The following is a 27,848-nucleotide window of genomic DNA, read 5'->3' as shown; positions in this document are numbered from 1 at the left end:
GGGCCAAATAAGATCTTGTCATGACAACCTTGTGTGCAAACAAACAGTAACATGTTGTCACTATTTACACAGACTACTACAACTTGTTTGGTACCAACTGCCACGGGTGTGACTTCCCCATCGAGGCTGGGGACAAGTTCCTGGACGCTCTAGGATTCACCTGGCACGACACCTGCTTCGTGTGCGCGGTAGGTCAGGGAGGCGACTTCACTCCCAGCCACGACAAGGGTTTGGTTTCAAAAATGAGAAAAAATTGAGAATATTGTGTGACTAACAGCACTCCTCCCTCCACAGGTCTGCTCTGCCAGTCTGGAAGGTCAGCCATTCTTCTCCAAAAAAGACAAGCCTTTGTGCAAGAAGCATGCCCACACTGTCAACATCTGACCTGCCTCAGTGAACATCAGTGGAACAGGGCAACGGTGTCGGTTGACAGCGCTCTAGATTTCAGTCAGATGTTAAATATTTTTCAGGATTAAAACTGATCTGATTTATCTGTTATCTGTGTATTCTGGTAGAATAACATTTGATCAGATGTTCCATTGCAAGCTTTATTTTTCCTCTAGTATCTTAATTCAACATTCTCATTGGTTATTTCATTTCAGTGTTTTTTTTTTCTTCTTTTTTTTTTTGGATGAATAGCAGGAGTACATCTGAATACACTGTTAGCCCCCTCTGCCAGTTTTATATCTGTGCAAGTGGATTGTAATGCATGAGTTTGTGCTGGGCTTTTTAGTTGTGCGGGTGGCGTGTTAAGCTCTTGATGGGCATTTTTGTTTAACACAGAATAGGATATATGTAGTTTACTGCAATGACCTACTGAGCCCCTCGGGGATCACGTATTTGAAAAAAAAAAAAAAAAAAAAAAAAAAGATGAGTTAAGCTATGCCATGTGTTATTAAAGTGCATGCAAGGTTTAGAAATCAGGATTATTTAACGGGAAAAAAATATTTATTTGTAAGCAGGGACCATTCAAGTCAAAAAGACTTATGGATATCTGGCCTTCAGAATAAAATGGGAAATTTTATTATTATTTTTTTATTGTTTTAAAGTCATGCTTTATTTAATCATTCCCAGTATATGAAAGCACACATTATTAACATGTATAGCAGTGTGTAAATAAGACACTGCTGGCCCTGCTTTGTAGTTAATGCCTGAAAATTATAAGGATAAAGTTCAGCCCAGGAGTATTTTTGAAAGGGCTCTGCAATGACAAGAAAGATCAAGTAGTGATGTTCTGCTGTTTATGCATTTTATTATTTTCTAATGCCTATAATTCAGGAACAAAGTGGTTAGTGAGCATGCTTGTAGTGAATACCCACATCAAAATGTAGTTCAATTAACTAGTTCCTGACATGAAAATGCATGTTTGGTAGAATTCAGTCAATTAACACAAAACATTTTTAATATAAACTTCCAGAAGCTGCTGTGAGCTTTGTCTTGCTCAATTTCTATGCATAGAAAACAAAACCAGTTTGCATTTGTGTAATGGGTATTTTCTCATTGGACACTGTGGATAAATAAGCACTTCTCTTCTTACTTTCATTTCAAATAAAAGGGTTCAGCAATGAATACCATATCCAAAGCTCTCCCGTATTTCTTATGTTGTGGCTCTCCACTATCTTATCCCTCTCAATGTGGCTGACCTTGGACTGAAACTCTTCTTCCTGCAAACACCCGATATAGTGCACATGTACTTTTTTTTATGTGTTTGTCAATGCAGAGAAAGAAATGATGCACAGTGGCTCTTATGTGTATTATAAATCTGTAGTTGTGACAGTAATTATTCAGGCAGGCAGACAGGCACCAGCATGAGCTGCACTTCACCTACAGTAAGAGGGGAAAAGTACACATCTCCATAGGGACAGGAGAAACAACACCCACCAGGTGCATACACACTTGGTGCATTCTTTCCTGTCTAATAACCAATAACAGTCTGTTGTGCATTTATCCAGTCACATAAGTTAAGAATGACAGACAGCAAGAGTCACCAATGTGTTATTGTAAGGAGATGCACCCACAGTAAGACATAAGCTGAGCGTGTTGATGTGCACTTCTCCAAGACGTCGGAGGTGGGAGCTGTGCGCAGGACGGTGCGAGATTTAACCAGCCTCAAAAAAAAAAAAAAAAAAAAACAACAGCGGTGGAACATTTGGAAAACTCTGCCAGAAGACAGAAGGACACATGCAAATAAACAGCGCAGTGGTGTTCAAATCGAGACAAACCGACATCATGCGGTTTTAAAGCGGGAAGAAAGCGGTAAGTTTACTTCGCCCTAACAGCCTGAAGCGTCGGTGTGCGTCGGAGCGGCGGCGGTGGTCTTGCGGTTGTGATTATCAAACCCTCCTCTGTGGAAAAACCAGAGGGGATCTGCGATTTGTTTTCCGCGCTGCTGTTCGCCACGAAATCAGCTCAAGTGCTTCTTTGGCTGCCTGCGGCGGCTGACAGCTACTGCTGGGATGATGAGGACAGTGATGGTGATGCTTATCGGGGGTTGGTGCCATGATCGCCACCCTGTGCATCTAAGAGCCTGATCCGAGGGAGAGCGGCGCTCCTAAACTGACGCGGTTAAGTTTATAGAGGTTTTAATTAACTGACAGTGAGAGTTAAAGTGGTGAATGTCTGTCCGGGTAAATGTTGCTGAATTCTTGGTGCCTTGTTTTTATTTATTTTAACACAGTAATTTTTACTGTTAAGATTGCTGTTTTATGTTCATTAAAAAAAAATCCATATTTTCCACCCTAACTCTAACATAGCATGTAGAGTATGACATAATATATTAGGTACAATGTCAAATGAGTGATTAAAGGTACAGGTGTGCTTTATGTCATTTCTTTTACTGCATTTTCTCTCAGGACCATGTTAACTTAAAACTTGAATTATGAGATAAACTGGGTAAACTCCATATGCTGATGAAGATCATGTGATCTGTGTGAAAGCCACTAAAGGGACCTTGTAGTGAGATTGAGCTTTGAACCTCAGCTTTCGGATATGATTTTTGTGCTCACTTGTCAGTGAGTGTAGAGGGAGTACAGTGCAGGAAGAAAATGTAATGAGCTGTACCACCTTGACACCCTATACATGCGTGTTAATGTCTGGCAGTGAGCTAAAGACACCATTGCCAGTCGGCGTGTAGTGGCATTGGGTCAATGGCAACATTCGACTGTTGAACACATTACACACAACCTGTCTGTGCTCTGCAGTTGATCACTGAGCGTCAGTGAACCAGAGCTGATGTCTGGGACGTGGCTGACGTCCTGATGTTTACATCAGAATCTCAGCGGCCACGCTCGGCCTGCTGCACCTCATGCAGGTCCCTGGTTCGGTCTTTGAATGCACCAAAAACCATCTAAGCTCGGAGCAGGACAGAGGGGCTCATTGAGGCAGAGCTGAGTGAGCGTTTTTTGGATAATATTAAACACACAGAGAGCGATCAAACCACCACCACCACCACCACCACCACCACCACCACCCAGACCTTGCCCTGTCTGTGCTCCTGGCAGGAGGAACGCCCGTCATTAGGCTTACACGATGAGGATGGCATGTCAAGTGAGGGTGCATGGCAAGGCAGTGTTTTGTGGTCTACCACAGACTCAAGCTTCAAGTGTTTCAACTTGTCGGACTTTCTGGCATGGCTTACGCAGAGTGTGTGTGTGTGTGTGAGTGAAATGTACCAGCATTCATCTTGTAAGGCCCAGCTGTGGTAGCAGCATGATGGCAGGACTGCTAGTTAAAAATGCCAGTGACGTAGAGTCCTCACAGAGCTCTGTACATAGTGTAATGCTGACTGATAGTAATCCAGAAGGGTTAACATTTTACACCAAACCGCTCTCAAAGTGTTTGCCTATGAATCAGAATTTCTGTGTTTTCACTTGTGGACTGGTTAACGGACTTCTATCCATGAAACCACCACACATGGAAAAGTGATGGATGAGGAGACATCACACATTTCAAAATGAAGTCAGCTTGATGGAAATGTGGCTGCAGAACAATTATGAAACTCTCATGGCCCAACTGAATAAAATACCTAAACATGTGTATATATTATTTACTGGGTTGTTGTATTTTAAGTACATTTGGTACCCTAACCTTAAACAGGAATTCAGACACTCACAAACCTGTTGAAATGAGGACAGCAGCTCCTCTGGATGCACATAAACACACACACACACACACACACACACACACTTATGATCTAGGTAGATACTGGCCTGAGTCTGAGTTTGTCCACAGGGCTAAACTTAGCAAGCTGTGACCCCTCACCTCAGTTTCCTCCCGTATAATTGCAGGAAGCAAGTCCAGCCAATCAGAGCAGAGATATTTGGTGCATATTAACAAGCTCAATGGGAGCAGTATTTCAGCAGTAGACAGGTAAGGGGCGAGAATGTGGGGCGAGAGGTTTTTTGTCAGAAAGTGTGAAGATGCCAGAGAGCGAGGAGAGATTTAGGAGGACTCAGGTTTTCAGATTTCTGTTTTGAAGACAGAGGAAAAGTAAGGATGGAGGAAGACTTTATCGCCTCGCACTCCTGCTTTAAGCAGGCTGTCATGTGATATGTGCATGGTGACCGTCAGACAGAGCAAAAGGTGGGACTGCAGTATATCGAGAGACAAACTGTCAGCGATTCAGTCGCAGGCAGACTTTGCTTGATTTCTTAACCAGCTGCCCGGACGTAATATTTTTTCGTGATGTCTTTTCTTCTACACGCACGCAAACACACACTGATAGAGGAGCATCTTATATCAAGGCTTTCCACAGGTATGGCTTTTCCAGCTGTCATTCACGGTGATTTCTGCCAGTGACTGCTGTTCCTCCCACGCACTGCAACAGTCTGTACTGTGTCTCCCATGCATGCGCGCCGATACATACCAAAGGAAACACACAGTCACACACAGAGTTGTTTTCTTTGTAACAACACAGATATTGCCTGGGATGCAGGCCTGTGCTTGCATTTGTTCCAGACAGCCTCATCCCTCTCTGAATGATAGATAGAGACGATCATTTTGTGGCACAAACCCCAGAATTCTTCAGTTTAACTGAGTTTGAATTTGAGATAAACTCTCATTATGATCACTGGTCGTTTTATCCTGTGCCTCATCTGGCTCCCATCAGCTAGGAAGTGCAGGTTGCTGATCCTGTTCCACTTAGGAGTAATCTTCTTCTTACCTATAGGGCCCACCGGCTCTTTGACAATTAATTCAGTGCGAAGTAGAACCGAAGCACAGATGCCCCGCTCACTGTTTCATCAGTGGTCACTGACAAGAGACAAATGCGGGCAACAACAGGATTTACTTAAAGCTGCAAACTGCTCTGCTCTTTGCCTGGAAGGTCAGCAACCATGTGAGGGAGAGCCGACATCCTGTTATTAGAGAGGGGCAGAAGAAAAGAGAGGGAGAATGAGGCACAGGGGGTTGATTGAAGATTGAAGAACAGATGAGGGTAAGGGGTACTTTGCATGATTGCGTGAAAGTCAAAGTGGGGAAATGACCTGAGCTTGAAATTTAGTCTCAGTCCTTTCAGTCATAGACGGCAGACACATGAGCTCCTTCTAATAACTCTCCTTTTTTTTTTTTTTTGTCTTCCAGAGAGAGACGAGTGCTGGAGCTCTGGCTGGGTACAGTGACAGGATGCTTTCTGATCTCCTATGTTTGGATGGTGAGTCGGACTCTCACGCTTCGACTGGATCTTCCCTTTTTAAACTCAAGACCCACTCTTGGAAATTGATTGACATGAAACACGTTCAATCTGCACTTTCTTGGTTGATGGTTGAGATGTATTGATTCACGTGAACTCTCAGATGTAACTTGAAGTGGTTTTACTTGATGCTCTGAACCGATAATATTGTGAAGAAAGTGAAATCCAAAGCTAAAAGCTGTATTGATCAAGATAGACTGAGTGTTGATTTTCCTGCAGTAGATGTAGTATTTGGCAGGGCTGATCCTGAGTGTGTGTCTGTGTGTGTGTGTGTGTGATTGTTTGTGTGTTTTCAGATTGTAACTCCGTCTCGGCAGCAATTTGCCTCCAAAGTGGCACGCTAATTGACTTTCTGCTGAGCCTGTGGATGGCCATGTAAAATAAACCACACCGACTATAATAGAATCCTGTTTTTCTCCACTAAAGTATCAGGCTAGACGCAGGCTCCGTCTACTGACCCGAGTGCCGGAAATGAACAAGATCAACATCTGATAGAGAGTAGTAAATTTTAGAAACTCTCAGAGGCTTTAATTTCACCTGAGTGATTTACCACAGCAGTGCGTGGCTGCTGAATGTCTCTTCATGTCTATGGAAGATCAAGCATTTCTATCCAACAATACCATTTTGTTATTAATACCACAATTTTGACTGACTAATGTAACAGATTTGGACATTGTAGTTGTTGTCACAAATACATTTTGAAATATTAGCAGATGCATTAAGTGCAGTGGAGCACAAAGAGTCATTGTTAGTCTCTGATGAGGCTGTGGACACACTGTATATTTTTGATTTCAGCGGTGAGCAGGCGTGCTGCATCATTTAATTGGCATTCCTTTTACATTAAGCAATGAACTTGCCACTACAGGACCCATCATAAACGGCAAAATATGCTGACGCAGCTCCAACACAGAGCCTCAGTGTACAGTCGCGAGCCGAAGCCACGCAGCGCTGTGAAAAACAGAGCTACTGTACCTAGAGAGGACAATAGTGGCCTGTATATGAGCGAGAGGCTCGCGGCAGCTCCTTCTGTGACAGTGACCCGCTGGCAGGGAAGTAAAACGGGCGGAAGCCGAGCACCAGTTTGAGTTGGAGAGTAACTCACACCCGTAAAGAATGTCAAGAATCTGTGTGTTAAAGTTCGCACTGTATCTGCGTCTGGATCCTGGCAAATAAAAGGCAGCTGTGTGTGTGAGTCTGTGCGTGTGTTGCGTGTGCATCCATGTGAGGATGTATGTGTGTGTGTGTCTTTGTGTGTGTGTCTTTGAGTGTGAACAAGAGGAGACTTGCAGAAAGTCAAAGAATACATTTATGCAAATATTGTTACTGCATGGGAAGATTGCTTTAACTTTGGACACATGTTTGGAGAATCGTGGTCCCATCCAGCATTAGAGTGTGTACTTCCACGAACGCCGTCTCTCTCACTCTCACACACACACACACACACACACACACACACACACACATCTGACAAGTCAACCCATGATTACGCTGTAACTTAGCGGTTTATTAAGAAACGACAGGTCAGCCAGACCACCCAGAATCACAGGACAAGTCACCTGTTTCATCTGAAAGGGAAAGTCCAAGACTCAACACTCCTCGCTGTGTTCAGCACCGTACCCAGCTGTGACTCAGTGTTATTTCGCTGATAAAATATTGGCTCATGGTTAGTGGAATATGTTTTATGACACTTGCTTTCTTTTCCGGGAATTTTAAAGTTCCTATTCCTTATATCTGTTTAAAGAAGGGGTTCTGTGTTTCACCGCGCTCAGAGCATGTCAACGTGATCTCCTCTGACGGTTTGATCTTTCAACAGACTAATCTGAAAAGCTTTGTTCGGAATTTTTCAGCGTGTCTGTCCTACCGTAGACCTCATTCTGCCCTGTATCTGATTCTGCGACTGAGCGTCATGCTCCTCGGCTAAATAGCAAGTGACAGCGAGTGCCACTCAGCCTGTGAGAGAGAAGATGGAGAAACAGATGAAATCAATTTCTGTCTTGTTCGTGTTTTTCCTGTTGCCTCGCCCTGTGTTTCTGATGACAGATTGTGAAATGGGTTTCATATGTGTTTTTTTTTTTTTTTTTTTTTTTTTTTTTTCTTTTCCACCATAGATTCGGAAGAGGGCAGAGAGCATTTAGAGTCGTACCTGTGAGGCGGTCTGCATGGAAATGTGCTGACATCAGCACTTTGCATTTGAAACCCCGCGGGATAGAGGAGGATGAGGAGGATGCTGCAGTGACGGCACAGAAGAAGCTGGGTTTGCATAGATCATATCAGGTGAGTCCGCCCAGAGAGTGACATCTCTTATCTGCAATAATCCGTTAATTAAAGACTCAGTCACATCCTGGAGCAAGTGGGACAGAATGGAGCACGCTGTGTGTGGACTACTAAAAACAACACAACCTTAAACCTCACAATAGTGAACAATAACAGGAACACAGTAACACTAGTGTCACATATTTTTCAGCTGTCTATAGTGTGTGTTTACGTGAGTGTATTTTCAGCATCCCAGTGACACAGTGCTTTATCTGGAAGCAAGCTACACACACACAAACACACACACATACACACACTCACACGCGATGCTACATCACATTGCAGTCCCTGCTAGGTTTTGGCATCGGTTGCAGGATTAGGGAGCGAGCCAAAACAGGTGACAGGTGACATACTCATGTCAACACTTCATGACTAGGACTTTAAGTTTGGATTAACTAAATTACTGTTGCAAACAAAAGGTGAGGGGTGTTGCTGCAGCTGCTTGGATGTTAGTTTGCAGCAGTTTTCGACCCCTGTTTGCGGTGTAGGCCTGTCACATCCCCAGTGAGTAGTTTCAGCTTGTGACAGCTGTTGTTCTTTGTTGAAGCGGTTTGTGATTTGGCATTAGCTGTCACGATTTTCCCCAGTGACATTTCCAATGGTTTTTCTGTTTATTTTTGACCAGTTCTCCTGCCGAGTTTGGGCAGAGATCACTTGAGCTGTGTAAACTGTCTCGTGTTACTTTGAAAATATTAACCTACTGATGGTTAAACCTCTTTTCTAGCTACTAATATACTGTTGTAGTAACTGGCATTCAGCCTATTATGACCGTTTGTAATTATGATTAAGTTGCTTTAATTATGTGCTTTGTTTGTGGTTTAGAGGCCTGATGATGTTACTGAAAGAAAAGTTACAGACTTCCTTGAATACATTAGCCAAGGTTGTGTTGGGTCTGGCCTCAAGTGACCATGTGGGGAATAAAAAAATACACTTTTCCAGCAGCTTGATTGACTGCTTTTGAAGACTTTGAAGTCATCATATTGATTTCAGACATATCACCCAACCCTACTGGCAACTCTGGAAATAGATATTCATCTCTTTGAGACTTGACGCAGACCTGCGGAACATTTTTCTGTTTCTCAAATCGAGTTAGCCGCATGTGTCACTCATTTGTCCTTCATCTTTAAGTGAGGTTCAGTCCAGTCTGAGAGGAGACGGGCTCCTCTCTTTGTCTTTCCGAGTCCGGTCCCCGAGAGCTCTACGTAGAGGAGGGGCCGGATCAGATTACAATAAAAAGAAAGAGAGAGAGAGTAGCAGTCGGCTAACCTGCCACAGCCCGGATTGTTATTGCAGGTGCTCAAGAGCAGACACAGCTGTTAATTACAGCTACGTAGCCACACATGTGGGGCCGCAGTCACACATGAATGGCCACATACAAGTGCACGTCGGCATGCCAGTATACACAGATTAGGATTTGAGCATCAGGAGAAAGTTTGAAATGCTTTCTCGTTTGCTTTGGCCTTTTTTTTTTTCTGCTATATGAATGCTTGTGTATCAAAGTGTATCATTTGGAGCTGAAATTAGCGATCAGCTTCCCACATTTACCTTCAGCCCAGTTCACCCTCAGCTCCTGCCAAGAAGCTTTAAAGCAGTATAACACGATAACTGCAGTTTATGTACACAGCCCGCGTTATCAGAGGTATTTACAATGTACTCAGTAACATGGTTGCTGGTATGAGGCCCATCGCTGAAGTGAATTAGATTGCAGATATTCTGTACAATGCCTCCCTGTCCATTTAATCAGTATCAGACTAACATAAGAGACAAAGACTGGAGTGGAGCTCATTCCTGTCTGTCTGAGTGAGCGCCGCTGCAGCTGCATCCTCTGCTTGTCAACACACATCAATCACATCATCGTGTGCTGAAACGGTATGGAGAGGGTGATGAATATTCACTGTCGATACTTTCAGGTTGAGGAAAAAGGCTAAACGAGTAGCTGTTAGTTTGAGTGACTGTCCTGCAGGAAATACTTAAGATAGAGAAGTGTGTTGGTTTAAACAGCCGTTTATCACAAGCACTTCTCTGTTTTAGGGTTAACTCTGTAACATTTTATGAGGTGTGTGTGTGTGTTTGCATGATTGTGCTTGTTTTTGTGTTAGTGAACAGCTGCTTGTTCTTCCCTCCACCTGTGTGCTGTGACTGTGAGCAATGACTCTCTTGGTTCTCCTTTGCTTTTCTTAAAGATCAAGTTTAATTAATGACTACTCAGGCGTTTAGCACAAAACTCTCTTTGGCAAGAAATTGCAAGATAAGTGACTTTTGTCTCAAGTGCCAACATTTTGTGGCTTTATTGGTTTCCTGATTCAAGTTTGAGCTGAAAATGCTTGATTTAACCACACATACAGACACACTGTTTTTCTACAATTAAGAACTGTTTTCTGCTTCTGGACACAAAATGGTCAAGATGCTGGGTGTTCTCCATCTTTTAAAACGTCTTGTTTATTTTAGTTTTTTGAAAGTGCTGCAAATTAAGCAGTAAGTAACCTTGGGTGGACTTTCCATGGGAGCACAAGTGGGTGAGAGAGGGAAGGGGAGAAGAAGGGAGCTGAGAGAAAAACCTCAAATGTGAAAATGACTGGAACTCCCATGGTTTTCAAAACAGAACTCAAGATTTCATTACACATACCTGGACAACTGAGGGCATGGAAAAACCCCTCCCTGTGTGCGCACATGTGCACACGCACGCACATGCACGCGCTCAACAGCAGGCTTGGTCAGAGAAATAATAAGAATAATGTAAACTAAATAGAGCAGAGACGACTCCCAGCCAACAGAGCCAGCACGTGTCAGCTTCAGAAATATGCAGAACTCCGGTCATCAATCACAGACAGGAGGGCCTCGGTCCCGCTGACAAGCTCGGACAGAGAGGACGCAGAGCTCTTTTGGATGCACTCTGTGTGCGGACGGGCCGGTGGCGGCTGTGTTCCCAGCCCTGACTACAGCTTCTTGGGTTATGTTGGGTTGGGACTCGTCCAAGGTGTTCAAGTCTGACTGATGATGAGGCATCGCGTCAAACCAACGTCAACAACAGAGTAAAGCTAATGGTCTTGTCAAAAAGGCCGGTTGGCAGCATTCACATAGGTCCTCCTCAGTGTTGTTTTATTAGGTTTCAGTGTCGGTCTAAGCTGCGGATCATGAAAACCATCTATGTGAGTGTGTTGTGGGAATATTCTCATGGTGGCTTGACAGTCTACTGGTCACAGTATAACTGCAGGCAGTAAATTGGCCTAAACCAAGCAAAATACAGCAATGAGAGACAGACAGTCCTGAGGGGCCAAGCTGGAGTTTAGTCCCTAAAACTGAACCTTCCCCAGGGTTCAGAAGGACACGGAGGGATTGAGGGGATGTAGGGATATAAGGAGGGGGATGGGGGATCCTCTGGCCAAGACAGAGCCCACAGGGTTTCTACTATGAGGTCTAACTTAGTCTGTGTAAACATGTCTGAAATGACACACTCAATGTCTTCTGCCTTTTTTGTGACATGATGAATATTTTCAGCTTCCTTTGACATTTTGGTAATAGGAACAAGTTTCTAGATTTAGATAATGTATGACCATTGATGATAATTCTTTTTCCATGTTACAGAGCATTAAAGGAGCTATTTATAAGTTTTACTATTGCTACATTGCCAATGTTAGCATGAACAGCTGTTGACTTACCAGTCTAGATGAAACATTGCGAGTTCAGCATTAAACTTCATTCCTTTATTTAACAAGAAAGCTAGCTCCAGCCTGGTTGGAGTGTCATTGTCCGATACTGAGTCACTGTAGCGTCCAGGCTGCCTGGAAGAAGTAGCGCAGCTCAGAGGACGTATTATAACTTCTTGTCTTGTAAATGCAACAATGGCTGAAGCTCTCACCGAGACTGGTAAGTAAACTGCTATTAATGCTAACACTGGCTATAGCAAAACTCACAAATAGATGCCCTGTGAGTGCGTTTCTAGCTGTTTCCCCTTGGTTCCAGTCTTAATGCTATGCTAAACTAAGATGATCTTCTTAAATCATGTTTTAGTTTAATTTATTGGTGTGCATGAAAATACAACTACCGTCTGCCTTTAAAATCATAAATTATTTTTATAGGCTGATTTTGAAGATACAGTTCTTGAACTGCTTTGGAATTGCCCTCTTACTTGATATGTTTCTGCAGAAACCCAAGCTGGCTGTATTTCTCCTGTCCACAGACAAGTGTTTACACTGTGAACTCAGTACAAACGGAGTTCATCATCATCTCGATGTTCTCAACCCCCCTGTGAGTTGAATGGATGTCTCACTGCGTCCAATCGTTTCTTCACCCATTGTCTATCTATATTAGACACAGGGTGACAGGACAGCTGTCTCTGTGCCTTGTCTTGGTCAGTGTGTCCAAACACTAGGATTCATGTGTGCCTTTGCAATAGATCTGGCATCACAAATTAATGTTACATGGCTTGTTTGACTGAGTATGCTGTCTCTCTGCTCCAGTCTCTGATCCTGACATTGGAACCAAAAGGGGAATCATCACCAAGGAATTTGGCAGACTTTGATCACAGCGCTGTCCAGTGAGGGTGCAGGGTTAATGTACTGTGTGAGGAGGAAAGCATGACACATCCATCTTGTGCTGAAGAATGGCTTTTGTGTGCCACAAACGTACATAACTTAACATCTAGACAGTGGTCTGTGAATGTACTTTGTCGGTCGGACAAGTGTGAAATCGGCCCCAGTGAATTGCCAATCAAATGCAAGTTCGCAGTTTCCTGCTTTGAAATACAACGGACAAAATGAACAGTTGTGACTTCATTTTCAAGGCCAAGAACCACAGATGACTGTCATAAACAAACCATAATGAGACTATAATTGCTTACCATGACTGTTTACATTCTTCCACACAGAGCCTTCGGATAGAAGCTCCACAGATCGTACAAACGGCAACACTGCATTCTGTAGACAATCAACCTGACATTACATTGACATTTTACCCAGTTCTTATTCAGCCGAGAACATTTTAGAAAGAAGTCAGTATCCAAAACTTCCTTTCTGTGGTGTCCTTACATTAATGGTGAACATATGTTAGGAGAGAAGGCAGGGTCACATGGTTACGCTTCAGAGCTCATTTTAGGTTGTCTTGTCAGGGTTGTTCTGTTTTGGCTGCTCAGAAGGTCAATGTAGAGTGATGCAACAGAACAACAAAAACATATTTTGCAACCATTAGCAAGGTTTGCTTACTAAATATAATATGTAAAATTATGTAGGAGTGAATCACCAAAGACTTTCACTTCACTTTCACTGTCAAAGAAACACCATAGGTTTTACCTTTGGAGAATGAGCTGCAAAGCAGGGTTTGAATATATTGTAGTAAATTGATGATACATGTGGAGTAATACCCATGGAGCTGATAGGCATATAGGTGCTTTACTGTAGGTGCTTTAAGGTTCATACCATATGTTGGGTGAGTTCTACAGGTTAAGAATGATTTCCCAGCCTTATATCAGCCCTGCACACCAGCATTAAGATAAAGTTGAGCAGGGGCAGAAGTCGTCTATGAGAACCTGTGGAGTGGGAGGAAATGGCCATCCATCATGCCCTGCACATGATGACATCTCTGACCCTGTGTCCTCTCTGTCTCTCGCTCTCGTCTCAGCATGGAGAGGGAAAACTAAGATTTATTCTGTACTTTACATTGATTTTTTTTCACCTTAACAGATTTCTCCATTATTTTGAATATGGCGTAGTGCTACCATGTAATAGTAGATACACTGACCACTTGCTGAAAGAAGAATACACCTGAAGCTTTGTAAATATACTGAAAATGTGCCTTTTCTAAATCCCGACCTATGCAAATCAATGTGATCATCTTACTCCGATGTGTTTTAGAAAGTGGCGAATAAATGTCCGCTTTTCATCAATATGGCAATGACAAAGACCGCTCGCTACGCCCTTGAGAGGACAGTCAGTCTCCACCATCTCCATTCTCCATAGGCTAGCAAAAATTTTGATCTTGAAGAGAATTTACCTTTGCAATCAGTAATGTATCACAGGAAATGTAAAAGATACACTAGGCATTAAGAATAAGGTGCTTTTCCCACAGGCAATAATAAGCCATAGAATGACAAGAATGCAGCTTTTCAGCTTCAGCAAAACACTAAAGCACTGTGATCTCACCGCTGACTTCCTCCTCTCAGGGTTAACGTGAGTTTATCACTGAAAACAGGCTTAGTGTGAAACGTGCAGAGACTCTATGCAGGGGTCACTTGGTATTAATCACTCGAAAGAAAAACATTTTAAAGAGCCAGTGCGCAATTTTTTGTCAAATGTAGAATACTTGTCAAGGCAACTTTCCTCCCTAGCGAAGACTTTCTGCCTCTCCTTACACATGTACCGTACTTTATCGGTGAACCCCTTAATCCACCACAGCTGCTCAACTGTAAATACAATTAACCCCAGTGATTGTGTGATGTTGACTTTGGGTTTTGTACACTTTCTCACTAACTGCCGGTAGCCCGTGCTCTCTGAGGATGACATCATGGGTTTCAGGTTGCCCGCTGTGGCCTCGTTTCCCAGGGGGGTCGGGGAGCCTCAGCGCAGACCCGCAGGAGAAGAGATCCATGCTGCGAATAGACATTCTCATTCTCTCTTTTCTCTCCTCTCCTTCTCCTGACACACACACACACACACACACACACACACACACACACACACACACACAGTCGACTGACCTCTCTGCCACCTCACTCTGAGCCCAGAGTTTGTTATTGGCTCAGTTATGACGTGTTGACAGATGAGGCAGATGTGTGTTCCCCTCTTGTAGATAGTTTGTCGGTGTTGTTTTCAAAGTTAAAAAGCTCTGGAATTAGCTGAGCAATGACAGTAATTTTGCCTTCATGGCAGTCTGGTGAAAGGGTTTGTGCTGCTTCAAAAATCAATGCAATGTCAATTAAGAAATACTGTTTTGTCTATGATTTTGTCATACAACAACAACAACAACAACAAAAAGGAATCATCAGACCCACATTAAAAGTCACACAGTGATTCAGAACAAAACTCAGCAACCAAAGACAATACCTAGGGTTTCGTGACCATTTAAAAACCACCACACCAGTGAGTCAGTAGTTATTTGCTTAAGATCAGGTCACTCTAACATTGCCAGCTCATGTAAAGTTTGAAGACCATGTAGCTTATTGTGGGTTGGTCTGAATTTGAATTTTTCCCAGGCAGTGCAGAGCATGTCTTTACCTCAGTGTCAGTCATTCTGTCAATCATCTGTTTTGGTTATTTAGAATTACTGGAGCCTGCAAAGTCAACCTCTTCCCCTGTGATGTCAAATAAGCACTGTGGGCTAGCTTTCCTCTGTTCCCCTTGTTTTATTTTTCCACTCCCTGCATGGACACTCCTGCTGATGGCAGCCTCGAGACTGGCTTGGAACATACACACACACACACACACACACACGCATCCAAAACCAAGGCACCTACAAGGAAGCACCAAATTAGAAAACGTCATTTGGTTTTCTTGTTTCTGACGAGTAGTTTGAAGTTAAAATGTGATGGATAGAAGCAAAAGGTTCATGTATTTGCCTGTCTTACAGCCAGGCTGGAAAGTTTTGGGATCACCTGGCTTCATGAGGGAAAACTTTTAACACTTGAGGATTGTACACACTTAAAACCGAGGTCTGAAGGGAGGGATTTGTCCGTAATCCTGTATTGATCCTTCCTAGACAGGCTGTCTGGTGGACTGACACTCTGCCATACCTACAGGCACATAGCCACCCTGGCTGCGTGCCTCACCACATCTAACTATAGACGCAAATGCAAGCCGAGGCCAATTTGTGGCTGATTTAATGGCTCATAGTGGAGTCGTTATGTTGGCCCAAGAAAGACAGAATTGCCCATTTTGTTTTCCAGTTTAAATGTCAGTCCCAGAAGTCTATGCATTATTAGCACATAAAGGCTATGTGTTGTGGCTATTTCACTGCTGCTGACTAACACACAGCATCCATCTATCCTGATTAAACTAAACTGTACTGGAGGGACTCAGCTACATTAGAAAAAGTTGCCAGCCAAGGTTCAGAGTTGGGAGAAGTCTAAATGAGCACGAACTTAAACATCCTGCTAGTGAATTATCAAGAAACCTGTTTGGTTTGTCTTGCTGTTTGTAAGTAAATCAAGGTGGATGGTATATATAATTAATGTTGGCAATTATAATGCTTTTAATTGTTCTTTTGAAAAGATATCCAACAGTGTGGTTATGTATCTTAAAGCACAAGTTATGTTTACCGTGGTTGGATACCAAATCCTTGTAATAACTTTAGTGCACTTTTCATGTTGCACCATCATCAGGTCAAATACTTTGCTTCATTGCGAATGCCTGTTAGCTTGATGATGTTGACGCTGACAAAGCACTCATGGGGCATCATGGAGCTGCTAACATGGCTGTGGACAGTTTTTTCTTTGTTGGTTGGTATTACAGTCCCCATCATCAGCCCACTGGCCCACACAGGAGGCTCCCATATCTCCTGTAGGTCAGTTCACAGCTGACAGTCAATATCATTTCAATTTTAATAGTACAACTATTGGTGGCATCAGTAGGCAGTAGGCAGCAGGGTTTATAGCAGGCGACCTGTTTTTAAATTTAGCTAATCACAGAATGGCAGATTAACTATAAAAAAAATAGAATTAAAAGTATGTAACACAGAAAACATGTGCCAGGGATAATTGTTGAAACAACACAGTATTTCCTTTAGAAAATTTAACCATCAGCCTGTGTCTCTGCTGCAGCTGTTGGCACGCTGGAAATTGTGTGCATTTTGATTGGCTGAGGGTACCGGAGGTAAAACAGGCAGCTGAAAGGATTGCAGAAATGAAAAGTCCATTGTAACAAGTTTAAAGTACTTCTTAACCTGAGGTGGCGTGCCACCACCAGCGCTGTGGTTGTCTATGTGGCCAGTCACCTGATAGTGTGGACCTGCCTGCCTTTATACAAATAATTGGATTTTAAACGACAAAGGAAACACACTCACACTCTTCAACAGATGAGTACAATTTCCAGTCAGACTGCTAAACCTCTTGTGATGATCATAGGAGGTCCTCCACTCCAGTGCACTGATTATTTTTACTGCAGATGGGTGTTGAAGTGTAACTTCTTTTTCTGAAATCCAAATAAGTGGTGATTCTCTGACATGTGCCAGGACACCGGGTGGTTTCCCAAATACCTTTCGCTCTCTTGTGGAGTAAGGAGATGCAGCCACGTAGAGAGCAGTGCTCAGGTGTGCTGTCAAAGGCAGCTGTCAACGCCTCATTGAGAAAGTGTCACAGAGCATTGAAGCACCTGTGAATGACAATTAGAGTGAGTCAGTTTGAAGTAGAAATCTTTGGTTGTAATTTCCCACAGACCCTCACTGTGTACGCTTTGACTTTGTGAGTAGGAATGAAAGGAATTAAACTGTATTTGGCTGTGGATCAACTTTTGTAAAAACAGAAATGCAGCAGAAATGCTGCTAATGATCTGAATATGGCTATGAACATTTCCCTTTTACTGCATGGCTTCTGAACAAACTCACACTCTGTCTGAGAATAATTGATTTCAGCCATAGGCTGTTAAAAAGAAAACACTGGTAATTAGTTGACTTAGAGCCTGATGTTTTAAGAAGTTCTAATATTGTGGCCAAACACTGGATTGATGCAGTCAATCATAATATTTCCTGTACATAACAATAGTTAATATTGACATTGATATTTTGATGTTATAATACAGTGTATTTGAATTGCCACACTTTATATATCATACTGTATTTATAAGCATATTAGGCATGTGACTGTTTCCATCAAGAAGTTTTGTTTTCTTCATTCCAAGATGCGTGTGTTGCAATTATGTCACTTAACTGAATTTCTGTCTAAAAGATAAAAATTGCAGCAGCATTGCAACACCAGTTGTAAAGTAAAGAAAAACTCAAGTCTTGAAAATGAACCAGAAATGTTCTCCTGCAGAGTTTTACACTGCCTGTGAAAACAGTTGCATCATGTCTTCTGTGTGTCTGGATGAGCTTTGTAAAATTTGAGAAAGGTCAAGTGACATAGCTGAAGTAATCTCAGGTTGGGGTGAGAGACTACAAATATTTAACAGAAAGTCTGCCTTACAAACTTATTATGGAGGTAGCTAATTACTATTTATTGTTGCATTATGGGAAGTGTAGGACTTTTGGTGCCTGACCTATAATAGGACATAAAGTCAGGCTACCCTGGCCTCTGCTGGATGATTTTCAGTCCCCTAACTTTATGAGAGTCAAGGCAACCACTGGAACACTCCATTAATAAGTGTGGTAACAGTTAAAGTATGTTGGATAAACAGATGGTCACAGTTTAAATGGTAGATGCAGTCTGCTTGTTTGAAGCACCTGTCTATGGAACAGCAGTTACTCAAAAATCACCCATCAATCAGTTGGAAGAACTCAGCCGGTGGCCTTGGTGACCAACTGGGGTGCACCACTGCTTTACAGGATGAATGCATGAAGCCGGGGACAGAAAGGATTGCAGGTCTCACTATACAGTAAGGTTAAATATATAAAACAACACATGTGGAAAAAGAAAAAATAAAGCAGAACAATGACTGATGATGGATTGAAAATATATATCCATGCAATGCATCTCAGTGTCTAATAATGTGACAGAAGAAGAAAAGGTAGGCTAGAGAGAGACCGAGCGAGAGAGAGAGAGAGAGAGAGAGAGGAAGAGAGAGAGAGAGAGAGAGAGAGAGAGGACAATGGCTGGAGTGTGACCGAGCAGAGTCAAAACGTGTGGTTACATTCTCGCTTTGTTCCATGAGATCACAGTTGTGGCAGATGCAGGATAGACTGGGAGCAGCTGTTTTGCTCTCTGTTCTCCAGTTACAGACGCTGGCACTGCCTGCACTCTGGGGATGGGCAGAGGGGCACGTTGTCAAGTCTTAATAGTGTTTGTTCTCTGAGGGTGGGCACAAAGAGTCCTCAGACCCGCAGTCCTCCAGCAGTACTCTTGGCATCGGAAGAGAGGGATGCGGCCGAAGGTGTTAAACAGAATGGGACTGGTGACAAGACATAACACACAGCTGGTCCCACTCTCACAGGACCCATGGCGCCATTAATTACTCTGACTGTGAAGGCTACAGTTAACTTAAGATATTACTGGAAAGTGGACTAATTTGTTGTTCTTGACTGTGGCAGTCAGATTAGATAAGAATCAGGTAGAAATTACTTGAATTCACAAATATATACAATTTGTAGGAATTTGTAAGAATGAAGACACATTGAGAAGCTGGCAAACTGACACATATGATTTAACAAGAGCTTGTTTTATTGTTAAGGAAAGGGCTAAAGCGCTAATGAGAATTTAACACAGTGCACCCAGCTGCCTCACTTATTCCCATGAACTTGTAAAGTTCTCAGAAGATACAGTTTCAGTGTGGAGATTTTAGGGAGACTTTCCTGTCCTGCAGTATTAATTAATTTGCGTGTAGGCAGTGCTGTGATCTTTTTTAATATTTCACAGTTAACAATGTGCTGTCTGGCATCTTTGTCATTCATCACAAGTTCAATTTTGAGCCATCTGAGATATTAAATGTTTTAATTTTGAGTCCTAAAATTTTGTAAACAGTATTTGGACCTATAGAGTTGAAATATTGAAGTGATGATTAACAAAATACAACTTTTACATTCTTATTAGAGCTGCAACAAAAAGTTGATTTATCGATGAGTAGATTGAAAGAAAATCAACCAGGAACTAATTTTATAATAATTTATTATTTTTCATTTTCTTAAAGTGTAAATCCCAAACATTTCACAGTTTCTGTTCTCAAACAAAGTCTCAAGAGGATGTGTCATTAGAGTAAAGGGAATATTTTTGAGTTTTGGACTGTTGGTGGAACAAACAAGCCATTTAATGAGATGCCACTTTGTGCTTTAGGATATTTTATTATTTTTCACTGTTTTCTGATCCTTTAGAGACAAAGCAATGGATTGCTTAAACGAGAAGATAATCTGCAGATTACTTGATTTTGAAAATAGTCATTAGTTGCAGGCTTATTTCATACATTGTGTTTCACTTTATCATCTATGCTTCCATTTTTAACAAATCTATACTGAACTAACACCAGCAATAACACCAGCTCTGTGCAGCTCCAATATTGTGTGATGGCTTCTCAATTTTCTTCACACTCTGTTCCCACATGTCTTAGTTCTGCCCCATTGATGTTGAATACACCTTTATGTGCATAAATGTTTCCTGCCCTATAGCTCAAGCATATCTTGAATTGTACAACCATGATCACAGTACCTTCTGTAATTGCTTGTATATTCCGAAAGCGCACAGATGTCTCATAACCTTATGAAAAGTATGGTGAGAGCAGAAGATTTGAAGGTGGAAACCAGTCTAATGAGATGCCTCTGCCAATGAGTTTCCAGTTTTCACAGCCAAAGGCGCGAGTCAAGAGAGCAGAAAACAACTGAATACAATTATTTACTGAAAATCAACACTTTTCCATGGAATCATAGAGGCAGAGGTAAAAGAGTGGATTTCACTAGTGGCTTCAGGCATTTTCTCGTTGTGAGAGGAGAGGTGCGTCTTGGCCCATAGTGCTGGTCACAGATAAAAAGAAGATGTGTTAAATGGTGAGTTTTAGATGAGGGTTCGTCTTTTTTTTAAATCACATACAGAAACCGGCATGTCACCAGGCTTATAGAGTGTTTGAAGAAGACTAAACTGCTGAATCATGATGTGTGAGTCACAGATTCATTGAGCCAAGCTTCTCTCTCTTCAGTCTTACCGAGAAATATTATGAGTCATGTCAGCGTCTCACAGCAAATGTTTTTCAATATGTCACATGTGTCACACAGACTTACTGAAAAATAGAGATATATCACTCAGTGTGAAACCAAAGCGATGAATCCCACAATTCTCTTCTTTTCTGTCAAAAGCAACAGAAGTGAGACTGTGGAAATAGTTGGTTACACAAATTTTTATACAAACCCATAGTTCAAAAGCAGAAGCAGCTTTTTCAGCCTGACACTGCTGGAAACATCTGGGGTTTAGTATGTATTTCTTTCCCTCCATTAGAGATCAGTTAATTAAGACTCATCCACGACAGACCTCTGACAGAAATCGATGTTATGTTATGTTATGTTATGTTATAACATATCATATCATATCAAAATATAATTAAATTTCCTTGTCAAAGAAATGGTTAAGAGGTCAAAGACTTATAGCCACTCTACACACTACACCAAACTAATTAAGGACTTTGTGCAAATAAAATTTTAATAAGTTTGGAAGTGTTGCTCCTGACATCATGTGTGACTCAAATTCTCTTTCAGTTGCTGTTTATCCACATACTTTATTATAACTCTTATTTAAATTTGGAAGACTAAAATTAGTTGTCCCTCCCAGCGGATAGCTCTGATGGATTAGTCAGTCGCCAAGGAGTAATAAATACCAACACTAAAGCCAAGAGATGTTGCAATGTCAGAGGATATGAGGAGAAAGCTGCGTATTATCATACTGCATCCATAAGGACTGCTTTTTGTTGATTAGTCCTTACTCCTGGAGTGATGTGAAACACCAGCTCATATTTTACAAACAAGAGCCCAGTTCAGACACGCCGTCTGTACTCTGCAATTTTAGTAGTGAAAACTGTGTCTGTGGTTGCATCTGAAGATGCTCGGTCATGGCTCGGGCTGCCTGGTGTTGTCTTCCTCCCTGTCAGCAGTGCGGGGATGGTGCCCACAGTGATGTGCACTTACAGTAAGTGAAGGAGTGATGTTTCAGAGATGGATAGCATTTCCAGTATTTATCGACTGCTGTGAGGCGGCCCTGGATGACACTGCATTCAGATACATTAGCGGTAGAGGGAGTCTTGACGACCTGTCAGAGGGAAAGAGGGGGTTGAGAAGTGAGGGGGGGCAGACGTTGAGACATCACCTAGCTCATGGTCGGACGCAGAGGCATCGATTGCAGCCCCATTGCTCTCCAAGCTGCTTCCTGTGTTTTCATTGCGCTATCATTGGAAGAGAGCAAACAACAACGTCAGGGGGAAAGGCTACTGATAGCTCTGTATCTAATGTGCATGGATCTCCAGGGAGAGAGATTTACATTCACTAAAATGCATAATAATGTATGTCTGGATGCCACTGAATAGGCTATTACTGATGGAATACTTATGAAAAAAACACACAACACAATTATATCGTGTGCTCACAGACAGTTCATTGCCCAAGAGAAGGTATTGGTTCAGTTTTGATCAGGTCTAATAGTGGTCTTCATCGGTATTAAACTAAATCGAATATCTAATGATATAGCCTGGACTTATTCCATTTATATCATAGTCATTTTATTCTCAGAGCACTGCAGTCAGTGTCATGTTGAGAAAATTCTCAAGAGCTGAATCCATAGTTTTTTTGAAGGATTAGTGTGTGCGTGTGTATGATATGTAAGTTGTGAGCGAATGCCAGGTTAATGTGTGCGTGGTTGAGTTTGCATAGAAATAAACGGAATCACATTATAGCTGCAAACAGTGAAAATGAAATGTTTTGTTAGCTCATAGTTAAAGCTAACAAGAGGAGAGGCTGCTGTATGATCGCCCCTTGTCTCAGATTTAAAAGGAACATGTGCATGACTCCCATGATTCTACTGGTAATTTCTACACTACTGAACATGAATTATGTCCAAAGTGCTCTATAAATTTACACAGATGTGAACTATTAAGACAAACTATTGTGTATCTCATGTAGCACTCTACTCCCTCACAGACAGTCCATCACAAACATCAAGCATGTCTTTTGTTATTCCCACACTTGGGACATGAATTCCAATTATGTCTGACTCATTTTAAAGGATTTTTTTATGATTACATTCTTTTACCTCAAAATAATTGCCTAAAATAATAAATATTTCACAACAGATACATTTATTTTCATCTGCGGGACAGGACTGTGAAGTCTTCTTTTATTACAATATCAAAAAGGTTCTGTCATCTGTCATTTTTGTCAAACATTTGTTTCAAAGCTGCTGAGACCATTTCATTATACAGCCACAAAAACAGGTGCGAGCTTTTTTCCAGTATGTGTGTATTGTCTGGGGCCAAATAGATGAGAGGGAATACAGACAGAGAAGCAGGGAATTGTAAACCAACTCGCTTTTCTCACTGAATTAAATGTTTCTGTCGAGGCTCAACCCAAGCTGTTGGTCTGTTTCTCCTAATTAGGGGAAAAGGTGCCTGATTGACAAATGAGCTTTGGGTCAACCAGCCAAGCAGAAACAGGGTTTCTCTGCCAAGACTGCAAGGCCTCTGGGTTTCCCATCAGCCATAGGAGCAGATGGTTTAATGCTCACTCAAACCTTCCTGGAGAAAAACAAGGGAAGTCTCATCTGCTTTTGTTAGAGTTGAGGGATTAACAAGTGGGATTACTGTACAAAAAGAAATAAATGGAAAAGGTTGTTTGATGATTGTTTACTGATTGATTACCTCGTGGAGTCATTCTCTGATGTCCACGCTTGCAGACAAAGTGCATAGGATGTAATTTGATTCTGCACTTATGTTACACTTCAGACTTGACCTTCACTTGACCTCAATTGACTTCAGACTTGACTTTTGATTTGCAGACTTGTATGAGCATCCAAGTGAAGTGAATGGAAGTGCTGGAAGTGAATTGCACTATTGCACTGTATAGACAGACTAATGTTTATTTTTGCTCTGTATGTAACTATGACCGTCAGCACTGACTGTATATATATATATATATATATATATATATATATATATATATATATAATTATTATTATTATTATTATTTCTCTTTACAGATATCAAAACTTCAAATACAAATGAAAAAGTGCAAAGAAAAAGTGTAAGATATGGGACAGCAGTCAAATTGAATCAGCTGTAGTTTCTTTTGAAGTCAATAAACTGCATTTGAAACTTTAAAAAATCTTTTGAAACTATACTTGCATTTACATAACAGCATCTCGACTACATGATGATTACAGTGTTCTGGTTAGATATTATTTCTTCATTCATATCTGTCACACTGCAGAGCACATCCACATCTGCTTTATCTATCTACGCTTATCAGCTGTTGGACGGACACGGACAACAGAAAGAATGAAGTTTGTGTTTATGGTGATTATCATCAGTGTTTCTCTCTAAGATGACCAGAACAACAGCTGAATGTGGGATGTTAAGCACAGTAGATATCTTTGTTGGCATCTGCAAGTTCCATCTTTCCTGGTGAGGATCCACCATGTTGTGCTTCCCGTTGGAGGAAATCCTTTAAAAGTAGTTTTGTTGTGATGGATATGTGTGTTTGAGTCTTTGTGTATTTTTGTTGACAGGAACAACAACTGTTGTATTTAAGATGTGAACTGATGTGAGACGGTGTGGACTGTTTGCCTACTTAAGCTCATTAACAGTAATGATAACTTCTTCCTGATTTCTGTCATCTGTCATTTTTATGTCATTATATCAAGATGATTGTTTGGAAGCTGTAGAATGTAGTGTTTTGTAATAAAGGTATAAGATAAAGATTAAAAAAATGCTCAAGCTTGTTCATGTTCATGCACTACTCATGATTTACTCTGTAAAAACATTAAATCTGTGATATATGTAATCCTCTTGATGTACAGAACATAATGGAAGTTGAAGTATATTTTCCTATTGCACTGGTTGTGCAAGATTCAATCAAGATATTCACCCTAGAAGAAATCAGTTTGCAATTTTGCACCTCCTTGGAAACTCACTGCACATCACTCAGCGGTTGCAAAAGAAATGCACACGTTGTTTTGCTGCTGTGGGGATTCGATCAACTAAAAGGGGAACACCTCACACATCTTACAAGCAGTTTTGTCTCAGAATCACCTATTAATGTAGGTGATTCGTTCTTCTTGCTTCTGCCTTACCACAGACAAATAAAAATGTAAGCAAACCTAGACTCTGTGTCCCTGGTTGTGTAAGCGCAGGTTGAAGCGTATTTTGGTTCGCTCAAATTGCAGTATAATACCCAATGTGTACCTCTAGCGTGCTTCCCACCTAGTCACAGACGGAAAAAAAAAAAATCCACTTCAGCAAAAGGTCACTGGGCTTGATTTGCTCCAGCATGGAAACAGGACCTCAAGTATCAACAGCTGTGGGATTCACACATTACAGCTATTGTGTGTCTGCACAGAAAACCAACACCTCTTTTCATTTACTCATTTAGGCATTGACTTAATTGAATAAGTGGCAGTTAAGGGGGTAATTATGGTAATTGTATCGTTTCATCTCTGTCTGTGTTGCATTGTCTTCAGTAGCTGTTTGAGTGCTTATCCTCTCAGAGCATCTTCACTTTAATTGAGGCTGTTCTTCATCATCATGTGCAGTTTAACGCTGGCGTTTTTTATAGAATGCCAAAGTGATTTATAGCTTTGTAAGTAGTAGCTGAAATCCTCCTTCAGACGCACGAAGCAGCTACCAAGTTACAGACAATTATACCACTAAAATGTTAGTGACCACACAGCCAAGGAACCGAGGCGTGTGCTGTATCACTGTAGCCTTCACACCACTCACAAACACACAAAAGAGCTTTCAGCGCCACAGCCAAGGGAGGGGTGTGGGTGCACATGGAAAATATGCAGAGAGGACTCCCTCCCTCCTGCTCTTGCTCTGCACTCCCTCTCAATCACACTGCAACAACACAGAGCAGGTAGTTTGACCAGAGGCAGTGGACCAGCCCCTTCTATAGATTCCCCCTGAATTAGAAAGCAGTAAAACTAAATTTATCCAAACACCATTAATCACAATAGCCAGCAGAGTCTAGTTTAATGAACAGAATCTTTCTGGGGGCATCTACGGCCAGTTAATTTGCCATTTAAACCCCACCTGTCTGTGTCAACTAGTCCGTAGAGAGGTGCATAAATGGAGCCCAATGGCTGTTCCAAGGGCTGGGTTGTATCCATTCCTTCATGCGTTACTACAGCCAGGGACAGGGAGCATGGTGAAAAGGATCCAGTGTGCAAAAGGCTGTAATGGATAAAGTGCAGGTTGTTTAATTTCTTCAGATATACTGGTGGTACATGGAGCCTATTACCCCCATTTTTGTTCTTGTGCAGTTAGTTTTATCTGTGGGTGCAGTGAGGTTTAAACACAACTCATGTTTGTGACTTTGGAGAGGTAGAACTTCCAGATAGTGGAGGGAGCTGAAGCAGCTTTAGATGAAAGTATTTAATCCCAAAACAGTCCAACAAAGGCTTGTGAATTTTGGACTTTTTCTCAATGCGTTCTCGAAAATTCATTTTATTCTAAGTTACGTTAAGTAGTATTCGTCTGCATTGAAGAAAAGCGTTGTAATTGGTTGAGTAGATGACTTTTTTTTTAAATCTTCACTTGGCTGTCCTTGTTTACAAACAGATTGCTGATGTTGTGATTGGTCAGTTGGACTGATGGATGTCTCCGCCTGTGTAGGGATCACTAAGTCTTTATATTGTGTGGCTGTTGTCTTGCTCTGATGATGGCCAAAGGCTGAAAGCTCAGGAATCTAGGTGCAAAGAAAGTGAGGACAAAACAGAAAATCAATGGTCGTATCAAGAATGCAAACATCTATGTGAAAAACCCAGTTCTTGTTATTTTTACGTGGATGAAGTTGTGGTGTTCTTCCACATAATCAGCAGCTCTACTACAGTTTTCCCTCATTTTCTCTTATCTTAATTTTACCATTAGTATTGCAGAACCAAAACACAGTCTTGTTTACTGTAGGTTGCAGTGACCAGTGTCCTCAACTTCAACTTCAACTTCAACTTCATACAACAACTTCATAAAAACATAATGGGAAATTTGTGAAAATTTGTTCACTGCTCTTACAAAAATCTACAGCTAGACTCGACTTTCCTGTTAAAATCTTTTTACAGCTTTTGTCACAAAGGCGAGAATTAAAAAGTCAGCCTCATTCATTTCTTAGTGTGTCCTAGTCACCTCAGACCCACACTTCCCAGTTTATATAGTTTTTGACAGATTTGACACAGACCATGTCGTCCAAGCCGCTCTCTTCATTAAACATTTCCTGCAGCTTCGGTACAACATTCCTACACGCGCTCAGTGCTCACACACAATTAGTGCTTGTTAAAGAGCATGTGATATGGTAAATACACCACCATTTTCCCATAATTACAGCCTCTCCTGAACCTTCGAGGAAGCAAGCGCTCTGGGTGACTTGCTTAATGTCTGTCTGAAAGGGCTAAACTTACATAATGCTTTGTCCTTTTAAACTGAAACGTGCAAACTATTGTCTCTGCTCACCCTCCATCCCCCTGCACACAAATGGACACACACAGAAATTCCTATGCTTTTCTTGCGTTTTTCCATCTCTTTGACCCTGGTGCAGTCCCGCTCTGCTGCCTATTTAGCACTTCAGTGGCTAGCACGACTAATTGGAGCAAGAGACAGGTGGAGCCACTCTGTAACAATCCGTCTTGTTAGTGGCGGTGCTATAGCTCACACTGCGATCTTTTTGTTTTTGCAGTGTGAACAGTGGAAGAAGGGCGTGAACTTTTGTCACACTCACATGGGGCCCATTTGCAACCCTGCCAGGCTTCAGTTATTGTGGCTGATGTCAAGGTTTGCTGTGTAACACCATTAGAAACATCTCTCTCAATGAATATTTTTTGGACAAAGAGGAAAAGCATGCCGCTCTTACTCTGAAAAGGTCGTCTTCCTGTCATTTACACTCTTGCGGCGCTTCAGATCCATCTTTTTGTTGTCTGTGTCCGCACAGTTCACACAGATTTAAAGATACAAGATGATACTGCTGTGCACTGACACGTTTCCCCTTGCTGCATTTATTCAAATCAAGTATCACCACACATCCTGGTGTGATCACATGT

The 27,848-nt window shown here is 41.7% G+C and overlaps 2 protein-coding genes across 5 annotated transcripts in view; both read left to right on the top strand.

Annotated features, from left to right (window-relative positions):
• The window catches only part of pdlim5b (PDZ and LIM domain 5b), a 38,552-nt gene extending 36,976 nt beyond the window's left edge, over positions 1 to 1,576 (top strand). For all 4 annotated transcript variants that reach the window (XM_071466841.1, XM_071466839.1, XM_071466842.1 and 1 more), the window contains 2 exons: positions 73 to 188; positions 295 to 1,576. In XM_071466841.1, the coding sequence (XP_071322942.1) occupies positions 73 to 188; positions 295 to 384 (206 nt within the window). In that variant the 3' untranslated portion in view covers positions 385 to 1,576. The remainder of the gene's footprint in view (positions 1 to 72; positions 189 to 294) is intronic.
• Positions 1,577 to 1,694: 118 nt separating this feature from the next.
• The window catches only part of bmpr1bb (bone morphogenetic protein receptor, type IBb), a 51,196-nt gene continuing 25,042 nt past the window's right edge, over positions 1,695 to 27,848 (top strand). Inside the window, exons 1-3 of the mRNA XM_071466847.1 lie at positions 1,695 to 2,256; positions 5,581 to 5,650; positions 7,798 to 7,963. The gene's annotated coding sequence lies outside the window, so the exon portion shown is untranslated. The remainder of the gene's footprint in view (positions 2,257 to 5,580; positions 5,651 to 7,797; positions 7,964 to 27,848) is intronic.

The sequence above is a fragment of the Trachinotus anak genome, unplaced genomic scaffold (assembly GCF_046630095.1).
Source record: "Trachinotus anak isolate AG129_WGS33_773 ecotype Australia unplaced genomic scaffold, CSIRO_AGI_Tana_v1 ptg000028l, whole genome shotgun sequence".
NCBI classification, from domain to species: domain Eukaryota; kingdom Metazoa; phylum Chordata; class Actinopteri; order Carangiformes; family Carangidae; genus Trachinotus; species Trachinotus anak.
The sequence above is the reverse complement of the archived record's forward strand: the minus strand, read 5'-3'. Positions and strand labels throughout refer to the sequence as shown.